Below are 21,062 nucleotides of genomic sequence, written 5' to 3' on the forward strand. Positions count from 1 at the left end.
AGCATAGGTAGAGCAATGCTCATGCATAGTTCTCTTCAAGACCTCTCTCTGCTATGTTGTTTAGGTCAGTCTGTGTGTTAGTAATTAAAACATGCTTGCACATACAGACTTTGCTTTGCCTGTTCAAGGTCTGGGTTTTGTTTGGTCTGTTTAACCTGATGTGCATACTTGTAAATGTTATATTGCATTTCTCCCTTTTCATCACTGTGTGATAATTTTTTGTGAGACCTACTATAAAAAGTTTTTGGTGGTTTGGGTTTTTTACTCGAGGTACGAAGGGAGATTTCCAAAGGCTTGGTTATTTGAGTGCAAGGTTTATGTGTCACAGTGATAGAAGACAAACAAGACATTCTGTAGAAATTACCAAAAATATAGCTCCATCTTTCTTATCATCACTGATGAGAATATAGGCTGTTCCTCTTCCCATATAAAAAACTGTAGCTGTTTTCTACCTTCCACAGACACATCAAACTAGACTTGTATTTTGGTGCTTAGAAGGTTAAAATATATTTTTTCTCCTTTTTTAATTGGTCACTGTACTGATTGTTACTGTGATGGTAGAAATTCTTAAAACTGAAGAGCCGGTTCTGCTAGCTTTCTTCTCCTTCCCCCCTCCCCATTCTCCCCTTCTCTTTTGGGAAAAACTCTATTATGCATGCAGTAACAGATGTTTCATAGCCTCTTGGAATTCATCTTCAAAAGATACTAATATCTGATTGTGAACATTATTCGTATTGTTCAGCTGTTGTTGCATCACATAAAGATGGTACAAGATTTGTTTCATAATTGAATTAAAGTATTGGAAGTAAAATATTTTGTGTCTTCTCTTTTCCCCCTCTATCTGAATTAGGGGTTGATATAGAGGCAGCTCGAAAAGAAGAAGAACGAGTAATGCTACGAGATGCAAGGCAGTGGCTCAACAGCGGCCATATAAGTGATGTCAGGCATGCAAAATCTGGTGGTACAGCACTTCATGTAGCTGCTGCGAAGGGCTATACAGAAGTCTTAAAGTAAGTATGGTTTAAATGGGAATTTTTCAAATTTGATTGTCTTGTTGATGTAATGCTGCTTGGAATTGATACAGTTGAACACCTCTGACTTTTAGTAGTTGCTGGAAAATAGCAACCTCTAGAACTGTCTTTTCCTCAAAGCTTGGTTTTATGTTTTCAAGCACTCATAAATCAAATCATGTTATTGTTAGCTTTCTACCTCAAATAATTCAAAATATAAGCACAGTGTACATATTCAGCCTGAATACTTATTTGAAAGAAGAAAGCTGACCAAAAAATTGCCCAGTTTCTAAAGCCAACCGTGTAAACAAGCTTAATACCTTTTCATAATGATGGTTAGGGTTCCGATCGATGCATGTTTTCAAAACACCTTATTTATTTGCATACATAAAGCAGTTTGTAATCCAGACTAAAGGTTTTTACACCTAAAGAGCAGAGAATTTAATTTTGGGGCTTTTTGATACTGTTATTTGAGTCATAACACTTGAAATCTTTCCTGAAAAGTTTCAGGCTTTTGGAGTCCCCATAATTCATAGGTACCTCTTCATTAATACAATACAAGGCTATATTGCAGCAGAGGTTTAATTGGGTTTTCATCAAAGTTCTGCTTTTATTGAAATAAAACATACTTAATAATACATTGCTTTACTGTGATTGTAAATGTATTTGACTGCTTTAGCAGTCCTAGGAACAGATAGGTATTGTAACATGAATGAAAATGAGCACACACCTTGGCTGTGTATTACCACCTTTAAGGTCTGCAGAACCTTATAATGTTTTGTCAGCACAGAAGTTGAATGACAGTGCTTTTTTAACCATTATAACTGTTACATACAATTTACTGAATGGGAAATCTGCTTCAAAAACCCTGATGCTTCAACATGATGAAAAGAAATTATTCTGCTGGAAAATAATGATTTTTGATTTAGGATAGCTTGTGTCTATAAGGGAATTTTTTTAGCTGTCTTTGTAGTGCAGTCCATGTACTTTTGCTAGGAGGTGAAAAATACATGTGCAGGCAATTTTCTTGATGGGTTCACATTATCAAAAACGTGTGCTCTGTGTAGGATGCAAGACTTTGCAGCTGAGTATGTGTGAAAGTTGACTCACTGGAAGATATTACTATAAGTATGTTGGCTCTTGAGAAATGGAGAGAAATTTTTGAGAAGAGTGCTTCACAGTTACGGGATTTTTTTATAATTACGGACAGTGTTTCAGAGAGGTGATAGCCCTTTACACAGAACTGTCAGGGTATGTGTCCGTTGTCACTTGGACACTCACATTTCAACCATGGTGAATTTAAGTGTGCCAAATGCAGGCTGAAAAGCAGATTCTCTAACTGAGGAGCTCTGCTCCCTCTCAGAGAGCAATTGAAGCACATGACCGCTAGGTTGTTACAACATCACACCTTACTGACAGGAGGAGGTGCAAGTTTCAAGCAACTGATTCTAGAACAGGAGGAGGTTTTAATAATTTACTGTGTAAGAACATTGTATCCAACAATTTTTGACATTTTACAGCTTTCCTTTCCTTAATAGGGGTTCTCCCTATTACTGCACATGGAGAAAAATAGCTAACTGTGGACTTCAAATGAAGAGGAAGTGAATAAAGAGGAAAATGGAAAAGGCTACTTTTCTTGAATTTTCCTTAAAAATGCATATACCTACTGAACAATGAAAAGGGAAATGCTTCTGTAAGGAAATAAAATTAATCAGTTGTCAATAGCCCAACTAAAATATGTATGATAAAAAGGAGAAGGATGTTATTCTATAATAACTTTTTGCTTTTATGACAGTTCATTGATCTCTGTGAGCAGTGTCAATATCTAATTCTTCTAATTTCTTTAGGCTTTTAATACAGGCTCGCTACGATGTAAATATTAAAGATTATGATGGCTGGACACCACTTCATGCTGCTGCTCACTGGGGTAAAGAAGAAGCATGTCGCATTTTAGTGGAAAACCTTTGTGATATGGAGGCTGTCAACAAAGTGGTAGGATTTTTATGTAATCCTTGTCAAGATACAAAGTTCTGGTCTCTAAAGTGACTTTAGAAGCCAGGGTAAGAAAAGTGATGATAAACTGCTGTTTACTGTATGTGGAGCTTTATGTAATGCATGTTTTGTCAAAACAGCATGTTTGTGTTCAAAACTAAATTCTCTGATCATCTAAATTAATTTCTAGTCCCACTTTATGCTCAGTTCTATATTAAATAATCCATGAATTATTTGACACGAAAATTCAAAATAGAATGAGTTTGTTGACCTTTCAGAGGTACAAAATCAGTGACTTTGAAAATCAGCTTGTGTTAGCATACTGTATGCTAACCGCTATACAGGTTGGGTGCACTGGGAGAAATTTGTAGGCCTCTCTGGACTCCCTAGGCATAACTTAAGTGCTTCCTAAGCTGTATTTCCTCAGCTCTTACTCAAAGGCCTGCATAGCTTGCTGGCTTTGCAACATCTTGCTCCCAACAGATACAAATATACTCATGATTCACATAGGCATCACAAGGATCCAAACCTTTTCATTCAGCTGTGTACATGCTGAAGCTCTCTTTATTCTCTTTGCAGTATGTTCTACAGATAGATTCCTATCTTCTTCCAGTTTCTGTCAATTCTGCATGTGTAAATTACCTGGCCAACTTTTAAGATGGATTCTTCATTGAATTGTTTCATAAACTTTTAAAAACTAAATTAGGGAAATATGCATATGCAGATCACAAATTGGCAAGTATTTAGGTAAGGGCAGAAACTGCTGTGTAACATTTTTAGTCTTTGTTGACTTTTTTTTCCTTAGAAATTGAGGTTTTGTGTAATAAAAACAGTGAAATCTGGAATTGAATTTCAAATAGCTTCAACTGTTTCTGTATAATCTTTATAGAACTGTTATTTATATCAGCTGTTACAACTGTATTTTGTATCAGGCAATCAAAAGCTGATGCAGCTAAAACCAGTTTATCAAGTTACCTGGTAGACTTTTTTACTGGGGTTGTAAAAATGTGGAGGGTGGTATTCCAGAGAGCACTGTCATGAACGTATGTTCAACTCAGCTGATGCAAGAATAAGAATAAAGGAGGTATAGAGAGATACAAGCGATTGTATTTGGTATATGGGCTTGTCTGTGCAAGCTAGGAACAGTTTGCCTGTTGTGTTCTTAAGTAAGCTGATAAAGATTTTTGGTTTTGGAGATACCAAGATTGAAAATTCCTGTATTTGGTTTTAGATGCAGGTGCTTAGCAGCATAGAGAACTTAGCCTTTATGGTTAAAGCACTTTTATGGATTGCATTTAGATATAACCTTCCAACTGCAACAGTTTTTTGCAAAGTGATTTTTTTGTGGTCAAGGTAGGTCTAACTCGTATTTTTTTTGGAAATAAATTCACTTAATAGCTACCTAAAACTAGAAATCTGGATTAAAAACTGTAGTCATAATGCACATATGAAGTTGACATAATTTTGTTGCTTAGTTTCCAGGCTAGTGCTGTGTTACACATGTCAGAGGAGCTCAAGCTGTTTTGGGTAATCCTTGTTGAAAGGTGCACGTGCTTCTGCTGTATGATCAGAGGTTTTACATGGATGTGAAAATTAGTGGTTTGAAGGTCCATCCTTTCTAACTGTTTGATAGCCTTCACAGTGTATTAGGAATACGTTTGTATTTAGTTAACATTCAAGAAACTCAAATAAGCAGAGACAAATATGAACACCTTTATTTTTATAAGTGGCTGTGACCACTTTTAAATGACAGCTGTCTTTAGTGCTAATTATTGTATAGAAGTACTTACTTGGCTGATCTTGTCCTGATACTCCCAACATTTTAGTGTGTCCACCTAGTGTGTTGATGCAGCTGCGTTGATACTGTGTAGGTGAATCTAGGACTTTGCCTAGATTCCAGCCCTCTTGTATTTGAATGAAAACTTCAAATACAAAATGCTGTATTGCAGTATCAAGGCAAGTTGGGCTTTCTTTGTGGAACTGTGTGAGCTTCAGCCCTTTCATCTTCAGGTAGAGATGAAGAAAGGGGAGTTTTGAAATCTTTACCAGTTCAGACCTTAAAGATAGAATCTCGTGTCCTGTGGGTATCTGGTCTAGTCTAGAATTGTGATGACTATATAGATGTCAGATATGGCAAGCTGAAGAAATTCCAGCTGACAGCATTACTCTGTTAGTGAATAGCATGATGGTCTGTTTATTCAAGAACATGTTCCATGTAAGTCATAGACTAAAGAGGGAGGTAAGAAGAAATGGTTGTAGCAGATCTTTTCTAAAATGGAATGTAAAATGTAAAATACTGTTTTACTGTAAAAACATGAAAACGTGACTAATCAAGATTAGTTTTGCTTGCTTAGATAATTGAAACTTTAAAAAATCAAGCTGTATATAGTAGTCTGTAACGGACAGGATAATGAACTGCTCAGGATCCATCCATGCAACAGCCATTGGAATGGTTGTTTGAAACTAATATTGTGAGAATCGTATTCTTTTGATCTCTTTTCCGTGATAGTTTTGTTTTGTTTTTTTTTTCTTTCAAAGGACAGCAATATTTTTCTGAAGTCTTGTTTTATCTCTTAAGAAACATATTTGCTCATCAGGCATTGATATTTCTCTTTCAGTTACCCCAAAAAGTAAAATTGCAAAATTGTTTTCAACTACTGGCAGACTAACAGTTTGTGATAGAGCTTGGCTTATACTTTCTGATTTTTTTCTCCGAATGTGCTCCTTACCTGAATCATCATGTGATAAGGCATCAAAATCCATTTCATTTAAATTCTTCTGTACAGTGATGGTGTTTTACTTCTTCCCCCCCTCCAGGGGCAGACAGCATTTGATGTGGCAGATGAAGATATTCTAGGATATTTAGAAGAATTACAAAAGAAGCAGAATCTGGTAGGCCTTTTTCATATGAAGACATATATATATTTTACTTTATTATACATTATTGTGGTATACAGTTCTGAGTGGTATATAGGTTAAAAATAAAGGTTTGAATTGGAGCTTCAATTCAGGTAATGCCACAGTAACCTCAGAAGTTCTTTTATGCCCTTACTCGGTCAATTACGGTGAAAAGCCTTGAAAGCAAGAAAGTGCTTTTCTGCTTGCCTTGTCCAGTGGGCATTTTTTCATCTGAAGCATCAGCAATGAGAATCTTACTTTAAATAGCAGTTTCTGAGATATTAGAGTTTTGAACTTTCAACACTTTGAAAGCTTATACATACTCTTGTGTTTGTAGTAGTTAGAGAAGATTGCTCTCTGTAATTTTGTCACACTGATACCATTCTATCAATTTAACTACATCATTCTGTATGTTTTGAAGCTTCATAGTGAAAAACGGGAAAAGAAATCTCCCCTAATTGAGTCCACAGCCAACATGGATAATAACCAGACACAGAAAACATTCAAAAAGTAAGTAAACAGGAAAAAAAATGTAATCTCTTAAAAAAGACACCTTTAGAAGCTGTCACAAAATCCTGCTTGACAGGTTTTAGTAATGTTTCCAGGACTTAGTAAGTATTTTTCTTTTCAAACTCAGTAAAGAGACGCTGATTATGGAGCAAGAAAAGAATGCATCTAGTATAGAGTCTTTGGAACAAGAAAAAGCAGATGAAGAGGAAGAGGGGAAGAAAGATGAATCCAGTTGTTCTAGTGAAGAGGAAGAGGATGATGACTCAGAATCCGAAGCAGAGACAGGTATTTATTCAGAGTATTGTCTTTCATTAAGTTTTTACTCTGTAAGTTTACTTGTTTAACATCACATGATCCAAAGTCAAATATGTTAAGTTTCACTTATTCTTCTGCACTTCACTATGTTTCCAGTTATTTTAAAGCAAGTTTATATTATATCTGAAGTCAAGTTATAACAGAGATGTTAAACAGATGTTTGTACTGGTACAGATGTCTTTACTGATGGCTACTTGGGTTAAAGCTATTAGTCTACTTATTTGATTGGTTACAGTTGACACTTTGAATTGAATAGTTGGAATAATATAAGCCTTAAGTAGCACACCAGAAAACATTAATCTGAAGATCGAATCAGAAATGAAGGCTTCATAGCAGTGTTTGCTTGTGGAACTTGGTATAGAGATTGGAAAAGCAGAAGTGCAAACATTCTCATTTTTTCTTGCCTTCCTGAAGTAATTACCAATTAATCTGACAGTCTTGGCTCAGGTATTCATAAAGTAATGGTGCATATATTTTCAGAGTGCACTGAAATGAACTTCTAAATGTGATATTTTAGCGTTAATTGTTACTTTATATACTGTATTACAAGAGGAAATCTCTTTGAAAAGTTTGGAATTGTATGCAAAGAAACACATATTATGTACTTCTATCTTCAGTGGAATTGATATGGGTTTTTTCTTGAACAGTTGTCAGAATCTTCAAGTAGTGATTTAAGAACAGCATTGAACCTTCCTCCAAATCACAAAACAAATATCAGGTGATTTGTGTTTCAAGATGTATGTTGAATCCTGATAAAGAATTTTAGAATTACAGTGCAGCAATGCAATACAAAGGCATAAATGTCATTAGAAATACCTTGTTAATATTTTATACTTCTTTAAATAAGTAACCCTGAGCCGTCTGTCATTATTTTTGAACATTCTTACAAATTTTTTTATCTGAAAAGTTAAGACTAAGGAGGGATTTTAGAGCTAACCAATGTATCATAAATATTTAATGTAGGCAGAAATAAAAATAAATTGTGAAACCAAACTCTGTTAATGGCCTAATTATTTTTGTGTTTTTAAATAAACCAGCATTTCAAGCTGGAAAAAAAAAAATAAATCTATCAAGCTTTGTAATTAGTCTTTCACCTTAGTATACTTGCATCCCTTATTTACAGAGACTGAGCTTTCATAACCACATTAAATATATAACATGTAGTAATTTCTCAGTCACTGAGCTAACTGTAATGTCTCCTGAACTCTATGATTCTGGTAACTGTGTTCTCTTCGTTACCAGTAGATAGTTCGTGCCAGGAAAATATGACTGTGACACAAGAATTAATTTATGTAAACTTTGGGGTTTTTAATATCAACAAGGCTTTATCATACTTTATTTGGCAAGCTAGACTTCAAGCTTTTCCCTGTAGAGCTGCATCTCTAAATTCCAAGTTTGTACTTCCCTTTTTTCCCATTATTCAGCTTAAGGCAGTTTTCTAGTGAAAAATTGTAAGATTTTAAGAAGCATTCTGGTAGTAAAATAGTTTAGTAGAGTTCAATATTCTGCAGTGCTGGAAACTCTGATTTCTAATCTATGGGGATATTAAAATTTTTTTCCTAAAATAAACATTCTGATTCATTGATTCTGAATACAGTTTAAGAATAAATGCATTTCTGTCTGTAAGACCAAGAAGCAAAATACGAATATGAAGCTATATGTCTCCTAAAGGAGGTAAACAAATTTCAGCAGTTCAGGTTTGTTAACCTACTTTGCTTAAAGTAATTTAGTGGTGCTTTGGAAGTTGGTTTTAGCTCAGTCATGCACACAACTATATTCTTGCAGTCCTGTTCTGAAATTGTCAGAAATAATTTCAGAATACAGTTGTAAAAAAAACCCAAACAAACAGTTTTCTCCTTCCACTCCTGATAAATTTTCCTGTATATTTTAAAGCTGTATTACTCATTTGCAGATTTCCGGCAGATCTCCCTGTACATCATCTAAATCATATTATCAGTCCACATTGCCCTGTTGAACATTTTTATCACCATGACCTAGGAGTTTGCCACCACTTATTTTCACTTGTGCTTAAAGAGAAATTTCCATTAAGTGCAGTTAGACGTGTAAGCTGATTTTTTCTGTATTTGTTCACTGCATCAGTGAAATATTTCACTTTGGATCAACATCCTCTGCAGTTCACATTAACTGTTACATGTCAGCATACCTCCTACTGTTAAAATTGTATGGTCATGAGCCATATACTCAAATACAGATGGTTTGGGAACGCTGTGGACTCTCTGTCTCTAGACGTTTTCAGGACCTGACTCATCAAGCCCTGAGCAACCTGGTCTGTACGCAATATTAACTGTTCTTTGAGTAGGAGGTTGAATTAGATTATGTCCTGAGGTCAGTTTCAACCTGAATGGTTCTTTACTTCTGCATCTGCATCTCTGAGTGTTTAACACTTTTTGAATGACAAAATCAAAATGTTATATACATGACCATTATGGAAAAAAGAGGGACCTAAGGTACAGATTGGGAATGAGGGGGAAAACCCCAAGGAATAGATAGTAAAATGCTGCTTGGAAAGTTGACTGTCAGATTTGTTCAAAAGAAATTAGAATCTGTCTTGTAGAAGTGAAGAAATTGTGAATGAAAAATGAAAACTAAAATCTTGTAAATATTTTGCAGATAAGACCAAAACCTTGGCAGCTGTAACCAACAATGCAAATACCACAAGTACACAATCAGCATCAGTAGCTGTGACAGCACCTTCTGTAGCTGGTGTCCAGGGGGCACCTACATCACCTGTTAAGAAGGTAAACTAAAATACCTTTCTCATTATTTTAGATTTCTGTTTCTGTGTGCAAGCAGACACTTTTTGGTCCTTGTATAAAAAGTGGATAGGGTTATCCAGTGAATAGATGAAAATATGCATGGATCCCTAAAATATTCTGTCTTTTTCTGCAGAAACTGTGTTCAACTTTTTAAAGTTTTGAATGGTTTTGATTCTGAACAGGGGTGTAATGTACAGAACTACGAAACAGCTGAGCATCTTTCCAAAAAGCAAAAATCTGTTGCGCAGTGAGTGGAGTTCTTGCTTTTTTGAAGCTAAACTTCATTCTATGGCAGACTCCTCCAAAATTTTTAGGAACTGCAGTTCTAGTGTCTCTCTGTGCCTGTGTTTGTGATGCACTTAAGGAAGTTAAGTATGACTGAAGTGCTTTCAGGAGCTCTTAAAAGCACTCAGCTAGTACTTAGGTGCAAAAGTTGAAAAAGATAGCAGAAAGAAGTAGAGAGTGCTGTAGGTCCCAACCCTGTTTTCAGTATTGTTAGGACCTCATGGATGGGCTAGAGGACTGGGACACGTGTTTTTTATTCAATGCACAGCTCAAAACCACATCTAGCAAAGGCATATTGTGTACAGGAAGCTTTTTAGTTTTGCTTGTGAAGGATATGAAAAAAAGAGTAGATAAAAATGCATAGTCGGAAGGTGGTATACGAGTCAAACTTTCAGAATATCAAAGCAAACTGGATAGCAAGTTAGTAAGGCTTCATTTCTCAGCCATTGTCGCTTTTCTGTTCACATCATAACCAAGGTCTGACCCTCTACTGATGCTGCTGAAAAGCATGTTGAAGAGAACTAGTAGCTGTGATATTTAGAGAGTAGAGAAGATGTACTGCTGGGTGAATACTATGCATTGTATTTAGCTCCTGGGAGCTTATTGGAGTTTTACTTTCATATTCACAATGGAACCTAATGATGATTCATCTTACAAAGTATGCTTTCATGTCACAGATGCAGGGAATATATTGCCCAACTGCATCATATTACGTGATGCTGTACAATAGAGCTGGGCCAACCTTCCTGATCCCAAGAGATGCTTTACAAAAGTCATTGTGACTGACATGCACAAGATTTATGTCAAAAAAACATGAGAGCAAAAAGGGAACTGTGGGCATGGCTCACTGGCAGGAATGACTCCTGTTTCCCTTCACTGAACTTTGTGACTGGGCAGACAGCTAGATTCCAGGGTGATCTTGTGATGTTCATCTAAACATTGTCTGCTGGCTAGTAAGGAATTATGGTTCTCTGTAATGAGAGCTGTGTTTTCATTGCTCAGGAGCTGTGCAGAGCTCAAGAGGTACAAGTTCTCCATACAAACTGTAGCAAATGCATGAGGGAGGGAAGACTTTGTGAGTAATTTGCTGGTTTGCTAACTGTGGCTTGTTGGAAAGAATTCAAATATATAATGTGAATTTTACTGCAAGGAAATAGGCCTACTTCATACAGTTTATCTTTTGAAATCACTTCAGTAGTACAAGCATTTGTGGCAATTGGGCAGTTAAACTGATGTGCTCTCCACCCACTTTTCTTACTGCACTTAATTATCTTTGAATGCTGTAGATTCTACCTCACACTTCAAACACAGACTTTTTCTTGTAATTGCCTAAACTTCACCTTGAGGTTGGGAGTTTACGAGCTTGTCCCTTCTAATCAATTCATCTCATATTATGCAAAAACATTCTTAGTTATATGATCTTCAGCAATAGAATGTTAGCAAATTGTTGCTAGCTGGAGTGTGGGTTGATATTTGGAGTTGAATGATCAAATATACACAATTTTTGATATGAGATTAAATGGCAATGTATTAGGGGGGTGGGGGAGATGGCCACACCGGCTTTATAGTAAGTTTGATTGTCAGCTGGATGGTAACCTTTTATAAATCATTAATATACTGGCATTTTGTTTGTTCTAATTTTATTATGCAGGAATTAACGGCTTATCTTTTTGTCTTAAAAGGTACAGGTTAAAAGTAAACGAGTTATCTTTCTATTACTATATGTGAAAAGTTCAGGGTCTTCTGTAGCTACAAAATAAATGCACATTTGTATCAAGACTAATCGTCTTGTAACATAGCAAGTGCATGGGATCTAGAAAAGCAGTTGCAGCTCCTATCAATGAGCAGAAAGGCTTTAAACTGGTTTTACTACTTAAGGTAAAACAGCAGTGCATGTGAGATGTTGTACATACTCTTGCACCTGCCTTTTCAGGTTTGCACCGTCTGTGCTACTGCACTTAACTCTTCTGCTTTTACACCACAGCTGGCCAAACCCTATGTTGCTCACAAGTGGTGCAGATGCAGTGTACTAAGCTTGAATCTGGGTTTTCTTCAGTCTGTATGGCATTCAGTAATGCTGCTTTCTGTCTGAGGGTACTGAAGTACGGTGAGTTTGGGAGTGAAGGTATGGGGTTTGGTATCTAAGCTAGCATGGGATGTGATTAGGGGATATGAATGAAATATAGTAAGAAGATAAAAGGTATAATAGTGTGAATCTTCCAGTATTCTCAACCATATGAGGATTTAGGTCATGAACCTTGTTAGGTCAACAGGCTTTGCTGTCCTCTTCTATTCAAACTATAATTCTGTCTCTGAAGTAGCTAAACATGCTGTGTTTTTAATAAGAATCTGTTACTAAGGTTTTAAGTCTCTTACTGCTTTTTGGTATTTTGTGGTGTAACATAACATAAACATAGGAACAAACTATGTAGTTTTAAAACAACCTTTTGTTTCTGTTTTCCATTCTTTCCATCTTCATCTTTGTCTTGTCTTAAATGGCTTTAGTATGATTTCATTCCTCCTATCATGCCTGTCGCGGAGTCAGTAGATCCTGCATCATGGAGGCAGGGCTTGCGCAAAACTGGCATTGTTCTTGTGCCCAATAAGGGTGAAAAATCGATGGTGAGGTTCTGGTGTGCACAGGTTTGTGTACAGGTTGCAAAATAACATATTTAATCAAAATGTTGATACTGGATTTGCATGTTTCTAAGTTTGCATCTCCTGATCACAGTGTGTTATTACAAAGTGTGGGTTTTTCTAAGCTAACTTGTAGAGGAGTAGTATACCTTGACCAGTCTTACATTTCTTACCTCATTAACTAATTTAAAGAGGAGAGTGTGTAGGTTATGTCTCATTAAAACTCCCCTACCAGTTCAACACATCTGTGATTATTAAAAAGAGTTGTATTCTCAAATCTCCGCAAGGAGCATGAATTACCGCAGGTAATGAAAATTAGTAATATAAATTCATTTACATGTGTTTTGTAGTTTCCAACATCTACAACCAAGGTTTCTCCCAAAGAAGAAGAGAGGAAAGATGAATCTCCTGCTTCATGGAGGCTAGGTCTTAGAAAAACTGGTAGTTATGGTGCCCTTGCAGAGATTACTGCTTCCAAAGAAGCTCAGAAAGAAAAGGACTCTGCAGGTGTTATGCGTTCTGCTTCAAGTCCTAGACTTTCCTCTTCATTGGACAACAAAGAAAAGGTAATAATTTTGGTGTGAAAAAACATTTTGAGGAAATTATCTACATTATTTAGCATAGATGTTTGTGATGTACTGTAGAATTAAGACTGTACTACGCATCTGTGCTTTACCAACATTCCAAAAAGTCATGCAGTTTCTGTGTATTTTCTTTAAAAGAGTAGTAGGTACCTGTGTTGTGACCTGGTGCATTGGTCTGGGGCTTTTCCCTTTTCGGGACTTGCAATGCTAGTCGTAGTTTTTACAGTTAAGGGACATCAGAGGTTTGATAGTTTCGGCATCACGTGGAGAGTGATGTTAAAAGAACCTTACAAAAAAGGAGTGGTTTTGTATTCCCCGGTCATTTTTATTTACAAAAATATGGTTTTGTAGTTAAAAATGAATACTGAAATAAGTGAAGGACTAATTTGGGGTAGTAACTGACTAGCATAGAACTTGTGGTTCTGTTTCAGGTACAAATGTTTAAATGTTTTCAAGATTAAGAATAATGCTATACTATATGAAAGTACTGAAACAGCTGCTTTCAGAAAACAGTGTTGGAATTGTACTGTAGCAAAGCAGAAAAGAAAAGAAATCTAGTCATTTTCCTCACTAGAATGAAAACGTGAATAGTTTCCTTTTCCTGATGTAGGCCTTATGACATTTAATTAAAGCTTAAAAATCACTAGCATAATCAAGTCACAATAAATACAGCTGAAGTTGTCATAATGATGATTTTCCAGCCAGCAGCAGTATAATCAGTAGCACTTAATAAAAAACGTGTGTTTCAGGAGAAAGATGGAAAAGGAGCTCGACTTGCATATGTTGCACCTACAATACCAAGACGACTTGCCAGTACCTCTGACATTGATGAGAAAGAGAACAGGTGACTGAAGTTACAATTTCTGTTAAATATAAAATTGCTTGATTTTTGAGTGGCTGACAAACTTACAGATTTTAAGAAAATGCTAAATTATAGCATTATCCTTCTCTATAAGTTTTGCTAATCCATATGGTAATCCAATTCCTGAAGGTTTTTGATATTGTAGATTGTAATAACCCTTTTTAAAATCCGTGTTATTTTATAACGAGGAGAACTGGGCAATGAGTGTTGTCATCTTAGGGGAGAAAACAGATAAAATCCAAAGTATGTAGTTGTAAACTTTAAGCTACTGGAAGGTGCTAAAGGCATTTTACTGCTTTGACTTGAGCCTTAGAGTGCTGGTCTCCACTGTTACATTTGATAATAATAAAACGTGGTGTTTCTTATAGTTTTTTCTTAAAACTATATTGGGCAGCAACAATGATTTACAAAAGTCAGAAGTTACTAAAGCATTTTTTATTGTTTATATGTTGACTTTTCATCTTCATTTGGAGATTTTTACTTTCTTTGCTGATACTTCTGTAGCTTTCAGTATAAAAGAAACAGAAGGTTTAGGTGCATAGGCTTGTTACCTATTAGTAACTAGGCTACTAGCTAGGGCTACTTCCATGGCATATTTACGTTGTCGGAAACGTCTAATTTTTCACTTCTCTCCTTTACTACAGTTCTACTTGGACATTTTTTTGAGTTAAGATAAAATACATAATGCAAAACTTAGAATTCTCCCTAATGTCTTATTTCTGTTGGATCAAATCTAGATAGCTGAATGTTGAATGATGTGAACTGAAAATACTCTCATTGCTCAAAATGTACTGTTATAATCATTGTCTGTAAGACTGATAAATCTTCTGTCTGAAGAGGAGATTCTTTGTTGCTGCTCTTGAGAATGGTTCATTTCAGCACAAACACAAGATAAATACTGTTTTTTCTTATGCTTGCAGGATACTGCTGCTGAAGTTCAGTCCCTGGGTGACAAATTCTTTTGGAAACAGGGATATTCTAGCTCTCACGCTCCCCTAAGTAGCATCTCTCGTGTTGCTTCACCAAATTTCTTTAGTTTGCATGTCTGTAACAGGACAGTTTGGAGTTTCGTTTGTGCTTATCATTCTCTGGAGTACTGTATTCTTTAAGGCTGAGTTTGTCAGTTGGGGTTTGCTTATAAGAGACATTATCATTATTCCAATTTTTATTCTTTTGAGATCTTCTCAGAAACTCTTGTTGTCTACAAGTGTCTTAACCAGGTGATACGTTAAGATTGGGATAAATATTTCATTGCGGTTTTATTTCTTAGAAGCTGTTATTGTTTGTAACAAAGGGATTAAATTTTGCCTCAGTGTTGAGGTCTGTGTCCTTCATGTGCCTGTCTTAACCATTCACAGACACAGTTCCAAAACTAGATATCAGCGATAGTAAGTTTTTCCTCATATGCATTGGGTGAACTTGGGTCATCAGTCTCATTAGTCCCAGTGCTGACCAAACAGTCGACATGAGAACTTTCTGTATTCTTTGGTGAACCAGAGATGAAGCCTGCTTTAGGCCCACCTGTTTAGGCACCAGCACTGTGCCTAGTGTGTGATATGGCAGACAACCCAGCTTACTTGCCTGAAGCCGTAAGAGTTCTTTGACATTTAGCCTGACCTTCTTTACATGTAGAATTTAACCATCTGCCTTTCAGGTGCCTTAATAAATTATTGAGGTTTCTGCCTTTGTCCCAGATCTTTGTCCTTGTTACTCAGATGCTGCGTTCTTGTTCTCCCTGTCTGAACACCTGCTTGTCTAGCTTATCGATGATGTAGTGTAATGCAGGTGACATCCCACTGTGAGTAATGGACTTCCAGGATGAATCCTGGCTGGGTTTTTAGGTTAACAAATCTCAGACTTCCAGCCTCAGTCGAGTAGCCAGTGCTACAGCAAAAGTGCTGAAGTATGTAGTGTCCTGGCAAAGTGAAACTTTCAGTAATTATGAAAAACTTGGCATACAGCAGGACCTTTCAAAGGCAGATCACATCTCAGAATTCTTTTTCTTTGGTGGTAAGACATGGGTGGAAAAGACATTTTGGTGTAAGAAAAAAACACATTGGCCTGTGTTTGATCATTTTCTAAGGTCATTTCCAACTGCAGCAAAAAGTGCTAGCATAAATTCTTGTGCAAAAATGGGTACATTCTGAAGGCCATAGGTGTCTGAACATAAAATACATCTTTACAAAACATTGTTTTATTTTTCCCTTGCACACCTGGCTGCCTTTTAGGTATAGTTTTGTGAAAGACTTTTTTTTGTTCTGTCTGAACTTTAGTTTAAATGTTGAGCTGACATTTTTATTAGAATTCAGGGTTTTTTCATCTCATTTTTCAAGGTGGTTTTTCTAAGTAAACTTCTGCAAGGTTATTTCTTTCTGCTATAAACTGCAACAGCAGGCTGGAAATTCCTTATGACTAAAGTAATGTCAGCTAATGATACGTGGCAGGCCACTCAGGAATGGCTACTGCAGGCCTGTTTATACTGGTCTACAGTATCATGCGTTCGAAAGGCTAGTCAGCTGTTGAACTTTTTATAACATCAAAGAGTGATAAAGCCCATGAAATCAATTTGTAACTGATGATGATTATGTCCTCTTTAGTGGTTTTTCTTTTAATGCTAGTTTTCTGTTATATCTCTGACAGCGTTAGCATGACTGTAATATTTTTCCATAGGAGCTTGGAAATTATTGTCCATAAAGATCATTTTATTCGTGTTCCACATGATTCTGTTTAAGTGTGTTATCCAGGGTTTTAATACTTAATGTGAAATGCCTTTTCAGCTCACATCAAGAATAGCCTTCTTTAATACGAATTTGCTAAACTAAAATCTTTTTTACAGGGACTTGTCTGCTAGCTCAATACGTGGTGGCAGTTCCTACACCAGGAGAAAATGGGAGGAAGATGTCAAGAAAAACAGTTTGAATGAAGGTCCTACATCATTAAACACAAGTTATCAAAGAAGGTGTGGGATTTTCTCTTAGCTGCTTTTTTTTTTAATCAAAATAAGCTTACAAATTATAAAAAGAAAACAGTAAATGAAGTGCTGAAATCACTTCATAAGGGCAGTTTGAAATTGAATGCTGACATGTTGAAATGTTGTTAATAATTTAAAAGTATGTACTTATGCTGATGCAGTGCTCTGCTGATTTAAAAGCTACACCATTTTTACTAAGAGTGTTGCAGCATCTACTATATAATTAAAATGATATGCTTTCTTTTTCCTGTTGTTTATTTCAGTTTGAGGTTCATTTGACTCTTTCCAGGTTAGTTCAGTAACCAAAGATAGCTACTTTATATGTTGGAATACAAATAATTCTGCTTGGTATTTGAAAAGAAAAAGGGGAAAATATTGTCTCTGTTGACTTCAGGTTTTTGCGTGACCATTATCGGAGGTTTTGCGCTGCTCTCCATAGTGATAGATTATAGCCATCCCTATGGTGAATATTAGCATCCTAGAATGCAAATGTAAAACTAACTTGAATACAGACTAAATGAAATTAATTTTCAGTCGTGCACAATTCCTGTCTTGCAGGATTTTCGCAGAAGGAATCCTATCCTGCAGATACAGAGATGATTGACTTTACTCCATTGTGTAGTTTCAGTGTAGCTATTTGAGTAAAGTTGTTCATTGGAATTAGTGGAGCAATGAATACCTAAATTGAATAGATCAAAAGAAAAGATTCGGGTAGCTAAGCTGCATATTGATATGTACTGCTGATGTACATGCTACTTGATATTCATTTAGTCTTGACATTGATGTTGTCAGTAACATGTAGACAGGCTGTTTCATACACAGCATAATACGTCTTACATCTTTGTTAACCTCCTATCTTAAAAAAAAAATCAATTTCCTAACTTTAGGTTTAGGAAAGATAATGCACAGATTTCCAGTGCTGGATGGAAAATTATCAGTAGTTGGTGTATGAGAGCAATCTTTGCATGTTAGCTTTAATCAGTATTTATGCTCCAGTCTTCAAACAAAGTGTACTCATCACTTTTAATGGCATGTGGTGCTTTAACAGAGTATTTCCTTAGTTGTTCTTGTACAGTTATTTTTTTCTTTGTCATTATAGAATTGATAGTAATAGAGAAAAAATTATCAACTGCAGAATGAGAAAGAAGCATCTTTCCTTAAATCTTTTGCAGTTGGTAATATGATGTTATGTCTGTCCCAACTGTGATTCTGAGATTCAGTTGTGGGAAAACATCCTGACTTGGTAATATAAAATTTGTTCAGGAGGAATCAATGGATAAAAATGTAGAAACCACTGTATCTTTTTTACAACTTGAAAAGCAAGGGAAAAGCTTGAGTGGGAGGTTAATCTCTCCGGGGATGATTAAAAAAAAACCAGTACATTTAATTTGTTGAAAATTATAAAAGGAGTGATATTGACGACATTTCTGACAAGCTGTGGAGTAAAATTCTGCATTTTCTGAGGTATTCAGTGTGGGTGAAACAGCGGTTTAAAAATGGGATACTGGGGGCCCCATCTGCATGTGTACTTCAGTAGATGTGATTAAGACAGTCATACACAAACCAGTGAGACTCTTTTATCTTCTCTTTGTATGGAGAAATGGTCAGGACTAAGGCATACTTCTGCTGCCCTCTGATGTCATAAATTAGAAGTCCTAGTCAAGGAAATAGTGAAGAAAATAGCTCTTTTGCCTCAGAATTTTCTGAGACTCAACTGAGACACAAGAATGCATAGGCAGGAGTTTATTGGATAATTCACAGCTTTGTGATATTTTAATGAGCAAAGATACTTAATACAAATTCATCCATTGTACATGTCTCCTTCAGTGGCTCCTTTGGTAGAAGACAAGATGATTTGATTAGTTCTAATGTCCCAAGTACTGCATCAACAGTTACCTCTTCTGCTGGTCTTCAGAAAACACTGCCTGCCAGCGCAAACACTACTACAAAGAGTACAACGGGTTCTACATCAGGAGGTGTACAAAGCAGGTAATAGCACCAGCACACTTCTTGTCTTCTTTTTTGTCAGGTCTGTTGTGTGCTTATGTTTGTGCATGCGTTCTTGTTTAGTAGATCCTGGGGCTCTGGATTTTTTCACTTTCCTGTTAAATTTGCTTTGATTTTATACAATTTGGCTCAAAAATTGTGAATGGCTTTCTACTGTAAAGTGACTGTCATATTGGTATAAAAGACTAAATCGAATGTTAGAAGGGTGCAAAGAATAAAAGTTCCATTATTGCGAACTGCTAATTCTTAATGGTTTCAATTTAACAGCTCAAGTTGAGCTTTCATAGTAGAGACATTTCTCAGTTTGCTTTTAAAAAAAATCCATCCCTCAATTTACATGTTATTAGTTGTTTAGTAAAGTGCTTTCATTGTTTAGCTGTTTCCTTTTCTCTTTTTTTGTGTTGCTGCTTGTTATGCTGTAGTACCTCAAATCGTTTATGGGCTGAGGATAGTACTGAGAAAGAAAAGGACAGTGTTCCTACAGCAGTGACCGTTCCTGTTGCACCATCTGTTGTAAATGCTACAGCCACTACCACAGCCATGACTACAGCTACTTCTGGCACTGTGTCCTCAACATCAGAGGTCAGGGAGAGACGGAGGTGTGTAAAGGTCCTAAGAGTAATGTTGCTCTTACACAAAAATTTTCTTCTTTTCTTATTTCAAGGAATGTGTTGGATACCACAAATTTGGATAGTGCAGTATGTAAAGCAGTCTTATTTGCTTGCTGTGTACTGAAACAACTAGCAATGTGCCTCAATTTATGTAAGAGCTTAGTACTGTAGAGACCATTCATGTATTTTTTTGACTGGCCTTGGGTTCTCATCTGGTATATGGTACTTTCATATTTGTATTTCTGTAATAGATTAAATGAGTCCTCCTAAATATACCCACAATGGAACTGTATAAAAACATGAAATTAAAAATAAGAAAATCAATAATCGATTACTTACTACAAGTACGTTGCTGCTGATTGAGCTCCTGTGCCACAGGCAGTATGCTAACATGGTACAATGTAGCATTTTTTCAGTCATCTTGTCTGCCTGGCACTACTGATAAAGGAGTATTGAACCCAACACATTCTGTTTATTTCATTGCATCATTTAGGCTCTCTTTTACTTGAAACATAATATGCAGTTGTAAATGCAATGGTTTCAGAGCTGTTCAGTATGAAGAATGAGTAAGAAGATGGTATAAATGTTATTCTAAAAATACAGTGTTTTTCGTGTTACATTGAGGATGAATTAAGATTGGTGCATATTTATGTTTCTGTAAAGAGTTCTTACCTGTTGTTTATGGAAGCAAAAGGTTGCTAATTCCTGTTAACTTTCCTTGGGTTTTTCTTTCTCCAGATATTTATAAATGTTTATCCTTTAATCCTCCTGCTGAAATGCAAGATCTCTGTGCTTCTTCTGTAGTAGTTTTGAAATGCAGCTTCTGCATCTGTACCAGATTTGTGCATCTCTGTATGTTCACAAAGATAATGAAGTTGTTCATGGGTACAGAAGAAACCTGCATTCCTTTGGTTGACTTAAGACAGCAATAACTTTTAAACATTTCTCATAATTTTAGGCCTATTTGGGGTAGTGTTTTCCATAGTCTTCATACCCAAAACTGAGATGAAATAAATTCTCTGAAATGAGGATTATTTTTTAGTTCTCTGCCATGATTCAGGAGGTGCCCACACATGCTTCCAACCCATCTCAGTAACAACCATAGTTGGAACCAGCATTTTCCGTAGCAATATTTGGCTGAACCCAACACATCAAAAGCAAAATCAGCAAAACACATCTTTTATTTCAGAAGTGGTCCATATTTTGAAATGCAAATGCTGTTTCAGTTTCAGATGAGCTAGAAAAGCAAGAAATTTAGAATTAAGGCTTTTGCTGTCTTGTTTGCTCTCACTAGTGCGTGTATACTAATGCTCATAAACTATATATGTTTTATATATCAGCAGTTGGCCTGAAATGCCTTGTTTTTATCTGGCTCTGGGCTGATCGTGTCATATACTATTACAGATGCATTCTTGATGGCATATAAAATACCCATTAAACCTGAGAAATCAGCAAAACTGAAATAATTACTGCAATGCACATGAAAGATAGTGATCTAAGTATCAGCACTTGCATATCTATCTGTATCTATACAGATACATATATATATGTGTGTGTATCTTTGTATGTTTATATGCAAATGAAAAGCTTCTTTATATATGAA

General features: G+C 36.0%; 1 protein-coding gene across 7 annotated transcripts in view; it reads left to right on the forward strand.

The window, feature by feature from the left end:
* The window catches only part of PPP1R12A (protein phosphatase 1 regulatory subunit 12A), a 117,471-nt gene that overhangs the window by 70,706 nt on the left and 25,703 nt on the right, over positions 1-21,062 (forward strand). For 4 of the 7 annotated variants that reach the window (XM_061454697.1, XM_061454700.1, XM_061454698.1 and 1 more), the window contains 12 exons: positions 851-1,010; positions 2,858-3,002; positions 5,820-5,894; positions 6,322-6,410; positions 6,538-6,695; positions 9,357-9,484; positions 12,293-12,409; positions 12,775-12,990; positions 13,758-13,852; positions 16,707-16,829; positions 18,669-18,830; positions 19,271-19,447. In XM_061454697.1, coding sequence (XP_061310681.1) covers positions 851-1,010; positions 2,858-3,002; positions 5,820-5,894; positions 6,322-6,410; positions 6,538-6,695; positions 9,357-9,484; positions 12,293-12,409; positions 12,775-12,990; positions 13,758-13,852; positions 16,707-16,829; positions 18,669-18,830; positions 19,271-19,447 — 1,645 coding nt within the window. The remainder of the gene's footprint in view (positions 1-850; positions 1,011-2,857; positions 3,003-5,819; positions 5,895-6,321; positions 6,411-6,537; positions 6,696-9,356; positions 9,485-12,292; positions 12,410-12,774; positions 12,991-13,757; positions 13,853-16,706; positions 16,830-18,668; positions 18,831-19,270; positions 19,448-21,062) is intronic. The other 3 variants (XM_061454704.1, XM_061454702.1, XM_061454699.1) reach the window with 2 other exon arrangements.

This window comes from Pezoporus flaviventris, unplaced genomic scaffold (genome assembly GCF_033815535.1).
Source record: "Pezoporus flaviventris isolate CSIRO_AGI_PZ_B2104156 unplaced genomic scaffold, CSIRO_AGI_Pfla_v1 ptg000016l, whole genome shotgun sequence".
Taxonomy (NCBI): Eukaryota; Metazoa; Chordata; class Aves; order Psittaciformes; family Psittacidae; genus Pezoporus; species Pezoporus flaviventris.